Source organism: Balaenoptera musculus, chromosome 14 (genome assembly GCF_009873245.2).
Source record: "Balaenoptera musculus isolate JJ_BM4_2016_0621 chromosome 14, mBalMus1.pri.v3, whole genome shotgun sequence".
Lineage (NCBI taxonomy): Eukaryota > Metazoa > Chordata > Mammalia > Artiodactyla > Balaenopteridae > Balaenoptera > Balaenoptera musculus.
This window is the reverse complement of record NC_045798.1, coordinates 41,223,187-41,243,076: the sequence shown is the minus strand read 5'-3', so window position 1 is coordinate 41,243,076 and position 19,890 is coordinate 41,223,187. Positions and strand designations below refer to the sequence as shown.

General features: G+C 37.5%; 1 protein-coding gene across 3 annotated transcripts in view; it reads left to right on the top strand.

The window, feature by feature from the left end:
* OSBPL1A (oxysterol binding protein like 1A) overlaps positions 1-19,890 on the top strand; it is a 216,604-nt gene that overhangs the window by 51,554 nt on the left and 145,160 nt on the right. For all 3 annotated transcript variants that reach the window (XM_036823536.1, XM_036823537.1, XM_036823538.1), the window contains 6 exons: positions 8,668-8,729; positions 8,828-8,872; positions 9,720-9,793; positions 9,907-9,970; positions 15,398-15,496; positions 16,969-17,091. In XM_036823536.1, the coding sequence (XP_036679431.1) occupies positions 8,668-8,729; positions 8,828-8,872; positions 9,720-9,793; positions 9,907-9,970; positions 15,398-15,496; positions 16,969-17,091 (467 nt within the window). The remainder of the gene's footprint in view (positions 1-8,667; positions 8,730-8,827; positions 8,873-9,719; positions 9,794-9,906; positions 9,971-15,397; positions 15,497-16,968; positions 17,092-19,890) is intronic.

The following is a 19,890-nucleotide window of genomic DNA, read 5'->3' as shown; positions in this document are numbered from 1 at the left end:
TTTTGGCCATAATGGCCACAGGGACCTGATTCACCTCCCTTTCTCCACACCTGTTAACATTGTATTGGAAGACCTAGCCAGTGCAGTAAAGCAAGAAAAAGAAATAGAAGACATTCAGACTGAAAAAGAATTCTTATTCTTCTGATCATCCAGGTAAAAAAATTCTAAGAAATTTACAACAACCTGGTAGAGCTAATTAGTGAGCTAATTCAATATACAAAAATCAATTATATTTCTATATACTAGTCAGAAGTAGAAAATGAAAAAGCATATTATTTATAATGGCATTAAAATTTCATGAAATACTTGGGAATAAACTTGATAAAAGATGTGTAAGACTTGTACACATTGAACATTGGTGAGAGAAATTTAAGAATATCTATATGGGGAAGGGTACTATTTTCAGGGATCAGAAGACTTGACATTGTTAAGTTGTCAGTTTTCTCCAAGTAGATCTAGCAATTCAGTGCAATCCCAGTCAAAGTTCCAGCAGGCCTTTTTGTAAAAAATGACAAATTGATTATAAATTTTATTTGGAAATGGAAAAGACCTAGTATACCCAAAACAACTTTGGAAAAGAACAAAGTTGGAGGACTTAGGCTACCTTGTAGTTACAGTCAGGGTTCTCTAGAGAAACAGAACCAATCATATATATGTATATATATAGAGAGAGAGAGAGAGAGAGAGAGAGAGAGAGAGAGAGAGGAGAGCCTGACCAATTAAGGGCTAGAGACCAGGAGACCAAGACCAAGAAGGCCAGGTGGTATAATTCAGTCTGAATCCAAAGGCCTGAGCCCTGGGGAGAGGGGCAGCCAGAGGCCAGAGAACCAGGAGATCCAATGTTCGAGGGCAGAAAGAAATGGATTTCCCAGCTCAAGAAGAGAGAGAATTTGTCCTTTCTCTGCCTTTTTGTTCTATTCAGGTCCTCAGTGGATTGGATGATGCTACCCACATTGGTGAGGTCAGATCTTTACTCAGTCTACTGATTCAAATGCTAATCTCACCCAGAAACACCCTCACAGACACACCCAGAAATGTTTTACTATTATTTACTATCTAGGTATTCCTTAGCCTAGTCACTGTGGTAAGGGTAGATATATAGGTCTATGGAACAGGAGAGAGTCCAGAAATATATAAATATATTTACACACAGTTGATTTTTGTCAAAGGTGTCAAGGCAATCAGTGAGGAAAGGATAAAATTGTCAACAGATGACACTGAAAAAGTTGGATTGCTATATTCAAAACAAGGAGCATGTGTAAAAATTAGATCTAGATGGGGCACAGAAATGAACATAAGAGTTAAAACCATAAAACTCTAGAAGAAAATACAGGAGAAAATCTTAGTTACCTTGGGTTTTGCAAAGATTTCTTAAATATGACACAAAGCGTGAGTGATAAAATATTGATAAATTGGACTTTGTCAAAATTAGAAAGTTTTTCTCTTCGATAAGCACTGTTATGAAAATGCAAGCTATTTTATGGGAGGAAATATTGGCAAAACATGTACAAGAGTGCACCTGTATCTAGGATATATACAGAACCCTTATAACTCTAAAAGGAAGATAAACAACCCAGTTCTAAAAAGGTTCAGGCACTTCTTCAAAGACATACAGATGGCAAAAAACACATGACTAAAGGCTCTACATGGAGATATAAAACCTAAATTAAAATTCCTTTACATGAAAAAAATGCATTCACATAAATGCAGGGAGTATGTACTATGATGTTTATTTCAGCTCTATTTAAAATAGTAAAAAAGAATCATGATTACCTTTGAAAGTTAGTAGCAGTTTACAGAATGATTTAACATTGAGGGGTAAACTTCTAAAAGTAATGGAAGGTGGGTACAGATATCTGGAAGGTTAAACATTCCTGTTGAAGATGTTATAGTGTTCTTGATAAAAGTCAAGGTGGTGCTTTCTGAAAAAGTGTAATTTTTAAAATCATAAGAGTAATAGTATCTGCATTTTAGGAAGTTTTAAAAATACAGAAAAAAACATAAATTACTCCAATACAATCTCTGGTACTTTGGCATATTATATACCCTTTGAATCTATTTTCATACCTATTTTAGAGCATTTTTTTAAATTGCAAAACAAATGCTTTTTTTTTTTTTATGGCCAAAATGAGGGAAATGAAGGCACCAAAAAAGTACAATCACCTATACCCAAACATCCAAAGATTTAGTTTTTAGTTGTTGTTCTGTTGTAGACTAGATTTTTTTTAAGTTTTAAATAATAGATACCAACTCAAGAGTGTGAGCAGGGACTTCCCTGGTGGTCCAGTGGTAAAGAATCCGCCTTACAATGGAGGGGACTCAGGTTCGATCCCTGGTCAGGGAACTAAGATCCCACGTGCCGCGGGGCAACTAAGCCCACGTGCCACAACTACTGAGCTCACGCGCCTCAACTAGAGAGCCTGTGTGCTGCAAACTACAGAGCCCACGCACCCTGGAGCCTGTGCACCACAACTAGAGAAGAGAAGACCTGCGTGCCACAACTAGAGAGAAGCCCACGCGTCACAATGAAAGATCCCGCATGCCTCAATAAAGATCCGTGTGCCGTACAAAGATGGCTGCTAGGGCCTTCCCCTGGGGGGTGTGAAAAGGGCAGAGGTTGCTCAGAGAATGGTGGAGGAGTGTGGGCCGGCAAACACCTAAGAAAGTATCTACCATTCCTTTTAGTTTATGGCTTGTAAATAGCGTCGACATATTAAAATCCTGCTCTATATTAAACGTCAACAGTTTTCCATATCGTTCCAGGAAGCATAGTCTTCATGGCTCACCTTCTGCATAGTATTTCACGTGGAGGTAATATAATCCGCTCCACACCCGCAAACCTTCAGTGATAAGGACAATAATAATTTCTATATTTTTTTATGACTGAATTTTCCTAGTCTTTTTAAACAAGGATGTTTTAAATTTTTTTTAATATAAATTTATTTATTTTATTTTGGCTGCGTTGGGTCTTCCTTGCTGCGCATGGGCTTTCTCTAGTTGTGGCAAACGGGGGCTGCTCTTCGTTGCGGTGCGCGGGCTTCTCATTGCGGTGGCTTCTCTTGTTGCGGAGCACGGGCTCTAGGTGCACGAGCTTCAGTAGTTGTGGCACGCGGGCTCAGTAGTTGTGGCGCCCAGGCCTAGTTGCTCTACGGCATGTGGGATCTTCCCGGACCAGAGATTGAACCCGTGTCCCCTGCATTGGCAGGCGGATTCCTAACCACTGCACCACCAGGGAAGCCCTGTTTTAAATTTTTAGTCAAACTTGTTGATCCTCTTCTTTGATTTCTTCTAACACTTCTAAGCTTAGGTAGAGCTTTGGTAAATACTTGATTCTGTTTTCTCCTAGTGTATCTGTATCACATTCATTCAGCAAATACTGAGCCTCTGCTGTGTGCCAGGAACTGTCGCAGGTACTGGCGACCCAACAGCGAACAAAATCTGACTGTCCCCATACTTGTGTTCTGGTGGGAGGAGATAGACAAATCATAAATACACATACAGTGTTGGACAGTGAGGTGAGGAAAAATAAAATAGGCTAAAGGGGATAGAGGGCGATTCAGTGTGGGGGGGAGGCTTTTGTTTTGGGAAGGGTGGAAGGGAAGGGAAGGCCGCTCTGAAGTGACTGAGCAAAGAGCCACACTGAGGAAGGGAGTGAGCTGTGGTGAAGGATTCTGGCAGAAGAGCGGTGAAAGCAGAGGGCAAGCAAGTGTAAAGGCTCCGGGGTGGGAGGGCACTTGGCATATTTGAAGAAGGAAGCTGCCGGGTTGCCTAGAGCGGGCTCCTCAGGGACACAGGTAGCGTCATAAGGCAGCCAGAGGCCCAGCTCTGTTGGTCGGTGTCGAGGGTTTTGAGCAGGAAAGGTGACGTGAGAGTGTACGTTAGGACGGGAGACTCTCAAATTGCTAATCACTTATCCTTGCACCCTTTATCAAGCAGCCTTTCCTTTTCCTTTGTTTTGTTATGCCTTTCTCATACTCTTGAAGAATTTACTTTTTTTGTGTGTTTTCTGTGCTCTTTTATTGCCTCAGCTGTCCCTTCACCAGCGGTGCACTTTTTTTTTTTTTTAACATCTTTATTGGAGTATAACTGCTTTACAATGGTGTGTTAGTTTCTGCTTTATAACAAAGTGAATCAGTTATACATATGTTCCCAAATCTCTTCCCTCTTGCATCTCCCTCCCTCCCACCCTCCCTATCGCACCCTTCTAGGTGGTCACAAAGCACTGATCTGATCTCCCTGTGCTATGCGGCTGCTTCCCACTAGCTAAGTGTCCATCAGCAGATGAATGGATAAAGAAGATGTGGCACATATATACAATGGAATATTACTCAGCCATAAAAAGCAGTGCACTTTTTTATTTATTTATTTATTTATTTATTTTTGGCTGTGTTGGGTCTTCGTTTCTGTGCGAGGGCTTTCTCTAGTTGCGGTGAGCGGGGGCCACTCTTCATCGCGGTGCGCAAGCCTCTCACTGTCGCGGCCTCTCTTGTTGCGGAGCACAGGCTCCAGACGCGCAGGCTCAGTAGTTGTGGCTCACGGGCCTAGTTGCTCCGCGGCATGTGGGATCTTCCCAGACCAGGGCTCGAACCCGTGTCCCCTGCATTAGCAGGCAGATTCTCAACCACTGCGCCACCAGGGAAGCCCAAAAGCAGTGCACTTTTAATGGTTGCTTTTGTAAGGCTTTAATAGCTGATGACGTTTCCTCTTACTATTCTTTTTTGAGTATTTTCCTTGACAGTCTTAACTATTTGTTTTTCCAAATGGCATTTAAAATAATTTTTTTAGGTTCTTAGTAAAAATGCTGTTGACATCTAATTGAGATTGTGTTCTATGTAAATTATTTGAGGAGTGTTGACATTTTTATTTCGTTTTCCCATTAAGGGACAAATCTGTATCAGGCAAAAATTTAAATACAGGATCCTTCCCGTTTTTTACTTTATTTTGTCGTGGTCGATAAGAGATGTAGTGCGATTTTGAAACAACTGGTTATGGTGCCTATCCCGGTAAGGGGGCTATTTCATTCAGTTCTAAAAGCATTTTATTAAATTCTCACTGTGTGCCAGGCACTGTGGGCATTGAATCCAGCAACGAGGGCTCTGTGTAGGACTTCAGCTAGTTGGCAGGAGTTCAGAATTTATTTTTGGTGTTAGGACAGAATTCTGTGAAAGAAATCACATTGTCTTTCTCCTTTCTGCCTAAAAGTGCCCTGCAGATAGAGTAGAAATAACGAGTTGGCAGACCTTTTCATAAGACATCCTCCTGTTTGCTAGCTAGAAAACCTAAAGTGATTATCAGTTGCTCAGTTAACATTTTAAGAAGATTTTTCCCCACTGAAAGAGTAATATATGACCAGTTCAAGTTTTACCTGTCAGCAGTCTGATAAATCTACCTCTAAAGTAAATCTCAAAGCCACACAGTTTTCTCCATACCTACTAGTGTCTTCATTTTTCTGCTAACTCTCTAGTTCAAGCCACCAGTATCTTTCTTGTTTTTTTAAATTAATTTTTATTGGAGTAGAGTTGATTTACAATGTTTTAGTTTCAGGTGTACAGCAAAGTGAATCAGTTATACATATATCCACTCTTCTTTAGATTTTTTCCCCATATAGGTCATTACAGAGTATCGAGTAGAGTTCCCTGTGCTATACAGTAGGTCCTTATTAGTTTTCTGTTTTTTATATAGGAGTGTGTATATGTTAATCCCAATCTCCCAATTTATGCCCCCCCTCCCTTTCCCCCTTGGTAACCATAGTTTGTTTCCTACATCTGTGACTTTATTTCTGTTTTGTAAATAAGTTCATTTGTACTATTTTTTTAGATTCCACATATAAGTGATATCATATGATATTTGTCTTTCTCGGACTTACTTCACTCAGTATGACAATCTCTAGGTCCATCCATGTCACTGCAAATGGCATTACTTCATTCTTTTTTTATGGCTGAGTAATATTCCAGTGTATATACATACCACATCTTCTTTACCCATTCCTCTGTCGGTGGACATTTAGGTTGCTTCCACGTCTTGGCTATTGTAAATAGTGCTGCAGTGAACATTGTGGTACATGTATCTTTTCGAATTATGGTTTTCTCCGGATATATGCCCAGGAGTGGGATTGCTGGATCATATGGTAGCTCTGTTTTTAGTTTTCTAAGGAACCTCCATACTGTTCTCCATAGTGGCTCTACCAATTTACATTCCCACCAACAGTGTAGGAGGGTTCCCTTTTCTCTACACCCTCTCCAGCATTTATTGTTTGTAGATTATTTGGTGATGGCTACTCTGACCGGTGTGAGATAATACCTCATTGTAGTTTTGATTTGTATTTCTCTAGTAATTAGCAATGTTGAGCATCTTTTCATGTGCCTCTTGGCCATTTGTATGTCTTCTTTGGAGAAATGTCTATTTAGGTGTTCTCCCCATTTTTTGATTGGGGTGTTTGTTTTTTTGATATTGAGCTGCATGAGCTGTTTGTATATCACCAGTGTCTTTCACCTGGACCTTTGCTATTGCTTTGTAACTTGTATCCCTTCTTTTCTCTTGCCCACATTTACAAGGTTTTTCCATACAGTAGCTGCAATGATCTTTTTTTTTTTAACTTTTTATTACTGAAATTATCAAAGCTTAAAAAATAGAATAGTATAATTGATGTACTCGTCACCCTCTTTCAGGAATTGTCAATAATGGCCACTCCCCCGATGTCATCTTATTTTGGCTATAAATATTTAAGTACATTTGTGTAAGGTCTCCTTTTAAAAAAAACACCATAACTATGTGATAGTTGCACGACTCTGTGAATATTCTAAAAACCACTGAATTGTACACTTTACATGAGTAAATTGTATGTTGTGTGAATTCTCTCTCAGTAGAGCTATTTAAAGAAATAGCCACAATGGCATTATCCTATTAATAATTTTATAATTTCTCAAAATCATCAAACAGCCAAAGTTCACATTTCCCCAGATGTTCTGATTAAGTTCTTTTAACACTTCGACAGAGTTTGAAACATAAGTCAGATCATGCTACTCTTTTACCTAAAACCTTTCAGTGGCTTTCCATCGTATTTAGAATAAAACCCAAACTCCTTTTACTGGTTCACAAAGGTCTGACCCACAGAGGCCTTTTATGATGTGGCTTCTTTCTTTCTTTGCCTTTCTCTCTTGCACACCTAATTGTTGCTACCTCAGGGCCTTTGCATCAGCTGTTCCCTCTGCTTGCAATGCCCTTCCCCTATATTCTCACAAGGCTGGATCCTTCCTTTCAGCTTAAACATCCCTCCCTCAGAGAGAGGCTTTCCTCGATCAGTCCGCCAGTCTCCAATCTAAAGTGGTATCCCAGTCATTCTCTCAGAACATTCACTTAAAAATGTTGGCATACCATGGTTTATTTGCTATATCCTTTTTTTATTAAGTTGTCTGTCTTTCCCTTTTTCTACGCCTCCCCCGACCCAATTTTTTCAGTCATGTTCACTACTGAGTCCCCAGTGCCTAAAATATTAATTGGCACATAATAGACTCTCATTAGGAGATAGTTTTACAAGAAATTGTCCAACACGTACCAGGTGTTTGGCATTTATAAAAAGGTTATTTGATAGAATGTTATCACCTTACTGCATAAATAGAGTTCCAGAGTTCCAGTCTGATGTTATCATGAAAGGGCTGTTTTTTTTTGTTTTAAATTTTTATGTTTAGCTTTTGTTTCTCTAGTAATTAGAAGCTCTTTGAGGTTATGAGACGATTATTTTTTTAGTTTGCATCCTTCATATAGTGTCCTGCTCACTTCAGAACTCGGTAAATAACTGACAAACAAATTGCGTTTTTGTTGTTTGGCAAAACGTAGAGTGCTTGCATGTGTAGGCTTGAGAAAGTTACCATGATACCTTGCTGGTTTCATTCTCAGTTACCACTTTTTCCTTTTGTCCTCAATTGTGGACCATCACACCGTTACTCTGTGAGTTGTCTCTGCTACCTGTTCTTCAGTGAGGTAGTTTAAGAGCAGCTGTGGTGGCTGAATAATACTCCCCCAGTGATGTGATTAGTTAAGTATCTTGAGATAGCGAGATAATCTTGAATTCTCTAGGTGGGCCCAGTGTAATCACAAGGGTCCTTCCTTTTGGGGGAGGAGGCAGGAGGATCAGAATATTGAGGGAGAAAAATGTAAGCATGGAAGCAGAGGTTGGAATGATGCACTTTGAAGATGGAGGGAGGGACCACAAATCAAGGGGATGTAGGGGACCTCTGGAAAAGGCAAGGGAACAGGTTCTCCTCAAGAGCCTCCAGAGGAAGGCAGCCCTGCCAACACCTTGATTATTAGCCCAGTGAAACTGACTGTAGATTTCTGACCTCCCGAACTGTAAGAGAATAATTTGTATTGTTTTAAACCAGTAACTATGTTGTAATTTGTTACAACAGCCATAGGAAACTGATACAGTGACTCAAGGCAAGAAAGCTTGAAAGATCACAAAACCTGTACAGAGTGTTCAAAGTTTAGTTTGATTTGCTGGCTTAATAGTTACTGAAAAGGATGCTGTAAAGAATTGAGATAGCTTCAGGTCGGTGATTTGGGGTGTAGTTGATGGAATAATGAAAGAATATTATGTGCTACAATACAAGCATCAATTTTATAGTAGAGTTAAGCTCTTGATGGTTTTTTTCCTTGTATTTTACACAGATCAGAAACCTCTTGATCTTGCCCAGGGTGCTGAAATGAAACATGTTCTTGTTGGTAATAAGGTATGTGGTAATGGATTACATTTATATAATGTAGAAAAAAATTTTGAATTCTTGAAATACATAGATGCATTTTTAATGAAAACATGTTTTTCCGATAGGCCATCTACAAAGCATTGAAACGATACGAAGGCCCTCTCTGGAAGGTAGGTTGGGATGGTTTTTTAATTATAAAACTGGAAAAAAGATTCTCAGGTGCTCTCTTGTTAAAATTCTTATTAATTATTTTTTGAAGTATATGTGATTTAATAATTATTCGATCTTATCATGTAAACCATTTTTATACTGCTGGACTTTATTAGGCATCCAGTGATTGTAGCAATTAACTGTTGGTCTAACACTTTTAGGTGACCAAGTTTGTACAGAGAAGAGTGGAGGAATTTTTTTTTCTTACTTAAGCATAGGGTTACAGTATCATCTCTGTTATGAACATTGATCCATGGAGGACTCAGGAGGAATTTAATATTTGAATTGTCACAGAGCACACATATAAAATCTTTCTAGTTCTAAAATTTCTTTGCTTTTTGGAGTTCATTTATTTTCTAGAATTAACTGTTTTGGAGCATATAGTTTCTTCTGCATTTGCAGCTGCTCCTTCTATATATTTATGTACATGTATGTTTATATTGTATAAAATTTAGGATAATTCTCTTTTTTTAGAAACGCATTCAGGCCTTTGAGGAAATTGTCTTTGAAGCCCACAACTGATATATTTCCTATAAATATCCTTGCACAGTATTGTCAGAACTATAAACTGTGTTCATCGTTGATCTTACCAATGTGGCATTTCTTCTGTCCCTGTCACCCTGTAGTAGTATGTTTTCATTTCTGCACCCAGTTCCTCAGTTCATGTTTGTTCATTTTTGAGTGTGCAGTGGTACTGTCCGGATGAAAGGCTCAGATAGAACTGTCATAACTTAATTACTTTTTATCAGTCAAGTATTTGAATCTAGATGTATCAACTTGGAAAAATCTTTGTTTTTTTTCCCTTAGAGTTCAAGATTTTTTGGCTGGAGATTATTCTGGGTAGTGTTAGAACATGGAGTCCTCTCATGGTATAGGAAACAGTGAGTATTATGATCCTAATACTTGTTGAATTTCAGCATCTAAATTTCGAATGATTAAATGTTTTCACTAATCTCTTTTCCTTTTGCCTTGATAATTTATATTTATTTTGAAGGCCTGATGCAGTCCATAATATTTATCGCCAGGGATGCAAACACCTAACTCAAGCAGTATGCACGGTAGGATGACACATGCATCTTTTGCTTAAACTGTGAAATCAGTCCTGCAAGTGATTGCCCTAAATCATTGGTATAAGCTGCCTTGTAAAATCTTGGGGTAGAAGGCACTTGTGCAGTTGAGTTGGCCCTCCGTATCTGCGAGTTCTGCATCTGCTAATTCAACCAACTGTGGATCAAAACTATATAGGAAAAGGAATTCCAGAAAGTTCCAAAAAGCAAAATTTGAATTTGCCGTGCACCAGCAACTATTTACATAGCATTTACATTGTATTAGGTATTATAAGTAATCTAGAGATGATTTAAAGTAAGCAGGAGGATGTGCATGGGTTGTATGCAAATACTATGCCATTTTAGATAAGGACCTTGTGCTGCCGTGGATTTTGGTATCCTTCAGGTGTCCTGGAACCAGTCCCCCCACAGATACCGAGGGATGACTGTATATGTTTTTATTTGAGAACAAGTAAAGTTGTGGAATTCCATTTAAAAAATATAATCAAGTTAAAAAACATCTCTACGTATTGTGGAATAAGAGATGCATGATCCAAAAACATTTATACAGAACTTTTACCATTTTGTATGTGTATGTATATACGTATGTATGTGTATATATTCACACATAATGTATGCATATACATATCTACATACATATGTGTAGGCGTGCCTGTATTTGTACATGGGTAAATCTGGAAAATGGAAATTTTTCTGGTGGTAAAATTTAAAGCCTATATCAAAATTGGGATTTTTAGGTTCTCCATATTCACTTCTGGCTGTTTTGCTTTTACCAGCCAGGAGAAAGAATTTTTTCCTCCTTTGAGCTTAGTCTAAGACTGGAGCCTAGACATACTTTTTCGCTTGCTGCTTCAAGTTCTTCAGGGTTGTCAACATGCCACGGCGGTGCACCCGCTCTTCAGAGCACAGCCCCTGCCTTTCCGTGTGAACTCCCAGAGGGCCAGCAGCGTCGCCCTTGGGCCGTCACAGGCTCAGTCACCTGCGCCTGCGCTCAGGCCTCCTTACACAGGCTGGTCCCTTAGTGTCCTCGCTCCCCTTCCTCCCTTCGCATTAGACCAGAGGGCCAGGGAACCGCTCTCTAGTCTTAGCCGTCTAATCTTCTCGTTTCTTCTGTTAGTGCAGTCCCGGCCATTCTCTTCTGTTCCAGCTTTTGATTCACTTATTTAACACTAAGATTTGTCTATCTTAAAACAAAAAATTAGACAAGTTGCTCCCTCACTCTTTTAAAATATCCCGGTTTTTAACTTCTTTAGAATTGATAGCTTCTGCTGTGTTATGCTTCACCTTGTTTTATAACTTTTGCTTCTTGTATAAGTGTCTACTTAGAGGCTACATTTATGAATCCATATTGATACAAGGTAACAGGCGTTCAGTGACTACTATGAGGCAGGCTCTGTTCACTTTCTAGACTCTTAAGGTAGAAGCTTAGGTTATTGATTTGAGACTTTTTTTCTTTTCTAATACAGGTGTTTACACCTATAAATTTTGTTTAATTGTAAAATACACGTAACATAAAACTTACCATCTTAACCATTTTTAAGTTCAGTAGCGTCAACTCTATTCACTTTGTTGTACAGTAGGTCTCTAGAACTTTTTCATCTTGCAGAACTGAAACTCGATACCCATTGAATAGCGCCTCTCTATTTCCAGGACCCCACCCCCTGGCAACCACTATTCTACTTTCTGTTTCTATGCTTTTGACTACTTTAGATACCTCACATGAGTGGAATTATACAGTATTTGTCTGGCTTATTTCACTTAGCATAATGTCCTCAAGGTTCATCCATGTTATAACACGTGACAGGATTTCTTTTTTTAAGGCTGAATAATATTCCGTTGTTATGCATAGACCACATTTTCTTTATCCATTCCTCTATCAATGGATGTTTTGAGTTGCTTCCACCTTTTGGTTACTGTGAATAATGCTGCTATAAACACGGGAGTGAAAATGTCTCACCAAGATCCTGCTTTCATTTCTTCTGGATATATACCTAGACGTGGAATTGGTGGGTCATATGGTAGTTCTATTTTTAATTTTTAAGGAACTTCTGTACTGTTTTCCATAACATCTGCACCATTTTACATTCATACCAGTAGTGCTCCAATTTCTCCACATCCTCACCACAACACTTGTTTTTTCTGTGGGTTTTGTTTGTTTGTTTGTTTGTTTGCCATTCTAATAGGTATGAGGTGGTATCTAATTGTAGTTTGATTTCCATTTCCCTGATGACTAGTGATGTTGACCATTATTTCATGTACTTAGTGACCATTTGTATGTTGTTTTTGGAGAAATGTCTGTTTAAATCTCTTGCCCATTTTTTAATCAGTTTTTTTTTTTTTCTTGTTGGTGTTGAGTTGTAGGAGTTCTTTGTATATTCTGGATATTAACCCCTTATCAGATACGTGATTTGTACATATTGTCTCCAGTTTCATGGGTTGTCTTTTCACTCTGCTGATAATGTCCATTGATGCATAGAAGTTTTTATTTTTTATATAGTCCAGTTTATGTTTTTTCTTTTGTCACTTGCGCTGTTGGTATCACATCCAGGAAACCACTGCCAAGTCCAGTGCCATGAAGCTTTCTTCCCAAGTTTTCTTACAAGAGTTTTTATAGTTTTAGCTCTGACACTGAGGCGTCGGTTTCTCCTGAGGCCTTTCTCCTTGGCTTGCGGGTGGCGGCCTCCTTGCTTTGTCCTCACATGACTTTTTCTCTGTGTGCAGGCATCCCTGATCTCTCTTCCTCTCCTTGTAAGGACAGCAGTCATACTGGATTAGAGTTCCACCCATATGATCTCATTTTACCTTAATTACCTCTTATAAAAGCCCTATCTCCAAATGTAGTTTCATTGGGGATTAGGGCTTGAACATATGAAGCCCTTAATCTGGTTGAGTAAGTTCTTTTCCTTTCCTGGTTTACTGAGATCCCTCATTATGAAAATCTGTTGAATTTTATTAAACGCTATTTTCCATGTTATTGAAATGATCATATGGTTTTACTCATTCTGTTAATATGATTAGTTGTATTGATAGACTTTAGGGTGTTAATAAAGTCAATCTTATATTGCTGGGACAAATCCCAGTCGGTTATGATAAATTACCATTTTAATATATTGTTAATGTTTTGTTAAGATTTTTTGCTTTTTTGTTCATGCTGGATATTGGTTTATATTTCTCCTGTGATATTTTGTCTGGTTTCATATAATGAATTGGAAAATGTTCCTTTTCAGTTTTCTAGAAGAGTTTGTATAGGATTAGGTTACTGCTTCCTTAAATGCTTGATAGAATTCACCTGTGAAGTCACATGGGCCAGGAGGTTTTAGTGCGGGGGTGGGGGAGGATTGTAGTTACAAATTTAATTTCTTCAGTTGCTATAGGGCTATTCACATTTTCTGTTTCTTTTTGGGTTGGTGTTTGTAATTTTTGCCTTTCAAGAAATTTGTCCATTTTCTTCTGGGTTATAAAACTTAGGGTTAGTAATATTCCCATATTATGTTTTTAATGTCTGTGTGATAGGTAGTGTTATATGATATGCTCTTTTACTTTTTATATTGGTAATTTGTGTTTTCCTTTTTTTCCTAGATCAATCTGTCTAGCACTTTATCAGTTTTATTGATCCTTTTGAAGAACCAGCTCTTGATTTCATTGAAATATTTCTCTTGTTTTTGCTATTTCATTGATTTTTTAATTCATTTTAAATAATTTCTCCATGAGTTGGGCTTGCTTTGCTCTTTTATAGTTTCTTAAGGTTGAAGCTTAGATTATTCAAATTATCATCCAGTTCAAAATATTTTCTAATTCCTATTATGATTTCTTCTTTGAACCAGTGAACGTTTAGAAGTGTGTTGTTAAATTTCCAAATAATTGAGGTTTTCCTAATTACTGTGTTTTTGATTTATAATGTAATTCCATTTTGGTCATTGAACATTTTCGATATGATTTCCATCTTGTCAAATTTATTGAGACTTGCTTGGTGACTCTACATATGGATTATCCTAGAGAATGCACTGGAAAATAATGTGTGTTTTGCTATTGTTGGGGGTCATGTCCTATAAACATTCAGTCATAATGGTTGATAGTGTTGTTCAGATCTTCTGTGTCTTTACTGCCTTTTTTTTTTTTTCTAATTGTATCAATTGCTGAGAGAAGGGTGTTTAAATCTCCAACTATACTTGTAGAATTATTTATTTCTCACTCTGTTACTGATCACATACATATTTATGATTGTTATCTTCCTGATTAATTTGCCCTTTTAGCATTATGTGGTGGTCCTCTTTATCTCCTGTAATAATGCATTTTGTTTTGAAATCTATTTTGCTTGATATTAATATAACCACTCAGGCTTTCTTATGGTTACTGTTTGCATAGTATCTCTTTTTCTATCTAGTTACTTTCAACCTAGCTGTATCTTTAATTTATCTTCTGTCTCTTGTAGATAGTGTATATTTGGGTCCCTATTAACCATTCTGACATTTTTTACCTTTTAATTAGATTTCTTTTGAGAATGTGGTCCACTTTTTTACTTCATATGTCAAGTAATTTTGGATTGTATCCTTAATGTTAAGTTCTGGAGATCCTGGATTCTTTGTTTTTCTCCATTAAATGTTATTTCCGTTGTTTTAGGTCATTTTCTTGGCTGGGTTTGGCTTGTAAACTCTGTTTCTTGGATGGCAGCTCTGGTCTGTATTTCAGTGACTGCTTGGAATCTATTTTGTGCATCAGTAAGAGATGTGAAAAGACAGAGTTTGGGATTCCCATCTCTGTCTCTTTCCATTGGGTGACTCCCCTACTCTCTTTAGTATTTATGGCTGCCCAGCTCTGCTTTTTTAATTTCCAAAGGCAGACTGTTGTCCAGGTATGCCCTTGCTGCTGTTGTGTCACCCTCGGGGACAGTACTAGTTCCAGGTGAACAGTCTTGGGGGTGGGAGCTTGCTCGCAAAGCTCCTTGTTTCCTTTCCTCCAAGGCAGCTTGCTCTCCCATCGAGTCGGCCGGCTCTTGTTCACACTCCAGCTCTTCCTGTTCTACTCTTCATGCTTTTACACTCAGTTCAAACATTTTCTGTACTCAGCTCAAACAAAAGCTTCAGGAGAGTGGCATGAATAAGAGATTGGAGTTCTTGTATTTGAAGGACTTTATAGCCCAAGCGCATGCTATGTTATATTTAACAGGATAAAAGGAAAACTACATACCTAGTGACTATTTATTAGTATTTACTTTGATTAAGAATATGAAAGCCAGATGTGATGTAGATAAGCTGCAGTGCATTTGATACTCCTGATGTATCAATTTTTCTCAGTATTTTAAATGTTCACTCGGGTATTATTGGCATGTTAATATTGTTAATTTTATGTATAGATAATTTTAGGGTTTTGTTTTATGGGCATGAATGATGTTGTCTTACTGACTTCTTTATATCCAAGGTAAAACCCACTGATAGATGCCTCTTCTTTATTAAATGCTTCGATGACACTGTTCATGGCTTCAGGGTTCCTAAGAATAGCCTTCAGCAGACAAGAGAGGTAATTTTATGGATTCGTTTATCTTTCATAAAACTTAACATTTAAGAATGTAAAGAATATAAGGTAGGCTCAATATTAACATCTAACATCTTGTTGATTGTACCTTTTTAACGGGAGTGATTATATGAAACTTTTGAAATTTGGCTTAGGAATTAATTCCTTATCAACATGCACCTGCAAGTATTTTCTGTTCTTCTTCTTCTTTAAATTTTGCTTCTGTGAATGTAAGAGGCCCTTATTGGTTTTGGAAAAAAGCCTAAATGATTATTTAGTCTACCTCTGAATTTATAGATGAGGAAAACTGAAGACTAAGATTGAAGTGACCTCTCAAGCTCATGCAGCTTGCAAGTAACAGAACCTGGCTCCAGCCCAGGTGTTCTGATTTATTACAGTGTAATTACACTAATTTATTACAGTGTAGACTCAGCCTTTCTTTGTGGTAAACTGAACAATAGCAGCAAGCAAGAAATTGGGATTGATATGACAGAAATTCATTGTGTAGCTATTTAATGGAGACTCCATATCCCTTTAGATCAAAACAATATTCGTAGACTTATCTTGTTTTTTGTAAATTATGTAAGGGGTTAAAAGGATCTATTTTCCAGAGCAGTTAACTTTGGCCTTGCAGAGAATCCTAAACAATACAAAACGTGACTGTCCCAAAATTTCATAAAAGGGTAAGATTTGACCCTGAAAAATGCTGCAAGAAATGAGGTAGAAGTAAGATAGATATTTTTAGGGCAAACATTCCATCTTTTTGTGAAATCACTAATTTTTAAAAATATTTGTTATTTATTTATTTATCTATTTATTTTGGCTGCACCGGGTCTTCGTCGTGGCATGTGGGATCTTTAGATGCGGCACGCAGACTTCTTAGTTGCGGCACGCAGACTTCTTAGTTGCGGCATGCATGCGGGATCTAGTTCCCTGACCCGGGATCCAACCCGTGCCCCCTGCGTTGGGAGTGCGGAGTCTTACCCACTGGACCACCAGGGGAGTCCCACTAATTTTTTAAAAACATAGTAAAAGTTAAAGCATCAGAGTAATTGTTGGCTCTCTTAAAATGGTCTGAGTGTCTTGCGCTTATGGCAAGTTGGTAAATTGTTTCTGGATGCATCTTATACAGTAACTTATTCAACAGTGTTGAGAACCTATAATTCTAAGTGCAAGATTCTCCACCCATTGTTTAGTTTTTATAATGTGTTTCAGTATTAATTTGAATGAATATGTAAACTTATAGATGGTATTTTTTAAAGTATTGGGAAAATTTTTTATCCTGACATGTCATGGACAAGAGACCTGCATCATTATTTTGTTGTTGGGAATTCTTTGTTTTGTTTTGTTTTGTTTTTTTGAGGCCATAATATTTTTTTTTTCTCCACGTACATTTTATTCTTCCCAGATTGTTGTCATAATATCTGTTTTGAGTAGAAATGTGTTTTACTTTTATTTAAATCCTTGTATTATTTCAGGACTGGCTGGAAGCAATAGAAGAACATTCTGCTTACAGCACTCACTACTGTTCCCAGGACCAGCTGACTGATGATGAAGAGGAAGATGCAGTTTCTGCTGTAGACTTGAAGGAATCCTTAGAGGTAAGTAGGAAAACCTGACCTGTATACCTAACTCTATCACTCAGGTTTTACCAAGAATTTTTTTTTTTTTTAAATATGAGGTTTTGAAATTAAGATTTCTCACGACAGTGGAAGTAGTATTACTTTTCCAGTAATATTCTCTTGCTACTTATGCTGTCTCTTTTACAGTATTAACTATCAGATATCTCGGTAAATAGGCTCTAAAGCTAGGCATGTGCCTGCGTGTATCTTTTTTGGTTAAGATTTTTATGTTGTAATCAGATTGTCATTCTCTTTGAAAGCTGCTGCCAGTAGGGGGGGCATGCATTGCTTGCCTTACTGCCCTTTATGACTTCACTGTATATTTCAGAGTTTAAATAATGCAACCATAGTGATACCTTTCGTGGTCTGTAGTTTCATTTAAAAGCACCTGTAATCTGTAACTTCATTGATTAGAGGTAAGGTAAAGCATCAGTAATGAATGGAGAGGCCCTCATCTGAAGTGACATCAGTGCCTCATCCATAGAGAAATACCAACATAAGTAATTGAAATGAAATAGGTATTTTTTTCTTGGCATCAGTTTTCTGGCTATACCTTTTAAATGAATGGGTTTGGAAGAATTAGAACTACGAAAGGATGATGTGTTTCAATCTGAATAATTATGTCAGAGCATATGAATTTGCCTACTAAATTTAATCTTTTTTTTTAAACATCTTTATTGGAGTATAATTGCTTTACAATGGTATGTTAGTTTCTGCTGTATAACAAAGGGAATCAGCTATACATATACATATATATCCCCATATCCCCTCCCTCTTGCGTCTCCCTCCCACCCCTCTAGGTGGACACAAAGCACCGAGCTGATCTCTCGGTGCTGTGCGGCTGCTTCCCACTAGCTATCTATTTTACATTTGGTAATCTTTTTTTTAATGAAATGAATTTATTGCAGGATTTGAATGTTTCTAAATCAACAACTTTAGTGAATTTAAGTTTGCTAATACCTAAGGAGTTTTGTTAGGGACCTATAACCTTAAAGTAAGAAAGAGATTTTGACACTTTTGATCCCTAATCTTAATTTATGATGAACGTTAGAGAATTTGAGCCCTTCCATGTTTTGTTGAAGACATTCCCCAGTAGTTGACTGTTGCTTTACCAGCACTCCTTCTATTTTAAGGCCGAATATGTTTATGGTGACAGCCGTAAGCATAATTTTCAGATCAGTGAACTTTGCAGAAGTAACATCTACCAGAGCATCTAAATAACATTAAAACTGTTCAGGTAAATAAAGAAGGTTTAAATATCTCTGACCAAAATCATGTTAAACAAGTAAAAAATAAAGCTGTGCTAAATATTTTAACTTCTGGTCAGGTTCCCTAAGTGAAAAGAAATCCTTCCCTATTTATCCACCCTCAATATAAGGTAAATGATAAAACCTGGAAGGGCTTACAAAGCACAGCAATTTCTTTCCCAGGATTATGGTAATTTAAAGACCTATTTAATGGAAGTTACAGGTAAAATAAAAGCATACTAACTTGCATATCATTAAAAAACTTGAAGAAATGTTTCTTCTTTAGCTTAATTTTCAAATTTTAGGGTTATCAGCCACAACTGTACCTTTTATTTTATTCTTTATTTGAATATTGTGTTAACTTTAAAGCCCTGAGGTTTTTGCCTTCTAGATTTTATAGCACCTGATGTCAGTGAGAGTTTCAGCCAGTGTTAAGTACTTGAGGTTTTGCAGCTTATACACTTATCTTTGTCCAACAGAATTTGAATGCTAATTCTGGGAATTCTGACTCTGTCTCAGTTTGTGGAGGTTGGTCAAAAATGGGAAAATCTGAAATGAACTTTGATGTATATGGATGTGTAGCTTGTGGTAGACTGGCTCCAAAATGCCCTCGATCCCTGGGTTCTTCGGTTGCAAGGAAATACTCAGACCAATTTGTGAAATAGACCTATTCTAGATGTCTATAGACTTTCTAAAGGAAATGAGGAGCTCTAGGACTGGAATGTTCTGAAACTTCCCGAATTAACATAAAATTAACCTCATTTCCTCAACATGCTTTTGGACGAGTAAGTAGATCTATAAGAAATTGGGGGAATGGGGGAATGTCCACACTGAAAAAATGACCATGTTATATGATACTCTTGGTCCCACTTTACCTCCACCTAAATGAGGGTCTCCAAAAACTTAAAACATTTTCTCTTAGCCTTCAGTCTGTCACTGCCTTGAGGTTAGGCCTACGGGGAGAAAAGTGTAAGACAAATCATAGAAATACTGGCCTTACAGTTGTTGCCTTAATGGCAACTTGAAAATATTTCAGAAATAAAAAATGGAAGAGAAATGTAAACAAGTATTGGTACAGAACTTCATTGTCCAATATGATAGCTACTAGATACACGTGGCTATTTACATTTAAATGAATTGGAGTTAAATGAAAAACTCATTTCCTCATTTTAACTAGCCACGTTTCAAGTGCTCAGTAGTTACATGTGGCTATCACCTTGGACAGTGCAGATATAGAATGTTTTCATCATTGTAGAAAGTTCTTTTGGATCAAGTTGGGGTAGGCTCTTAGCTTGAGGGGGCACTAGGAGAGTGGGGTTTTTATTTGTTGATGACATCTTGATTCTTATAGGCTCTGAACTGTACCTGTGTGATAAGAAATAATGAGCAGATGATGCTAAATTTAAACCAAATGAGAAAGTAATATCAGACTTCCCTGACTGAAGAAGAAATGATTTCTAATTAAAATGAATGTGCAGAAAGATGAGTGTACATCACCTCAAAGCTGATAGAGTGGTACACCCATACAAGA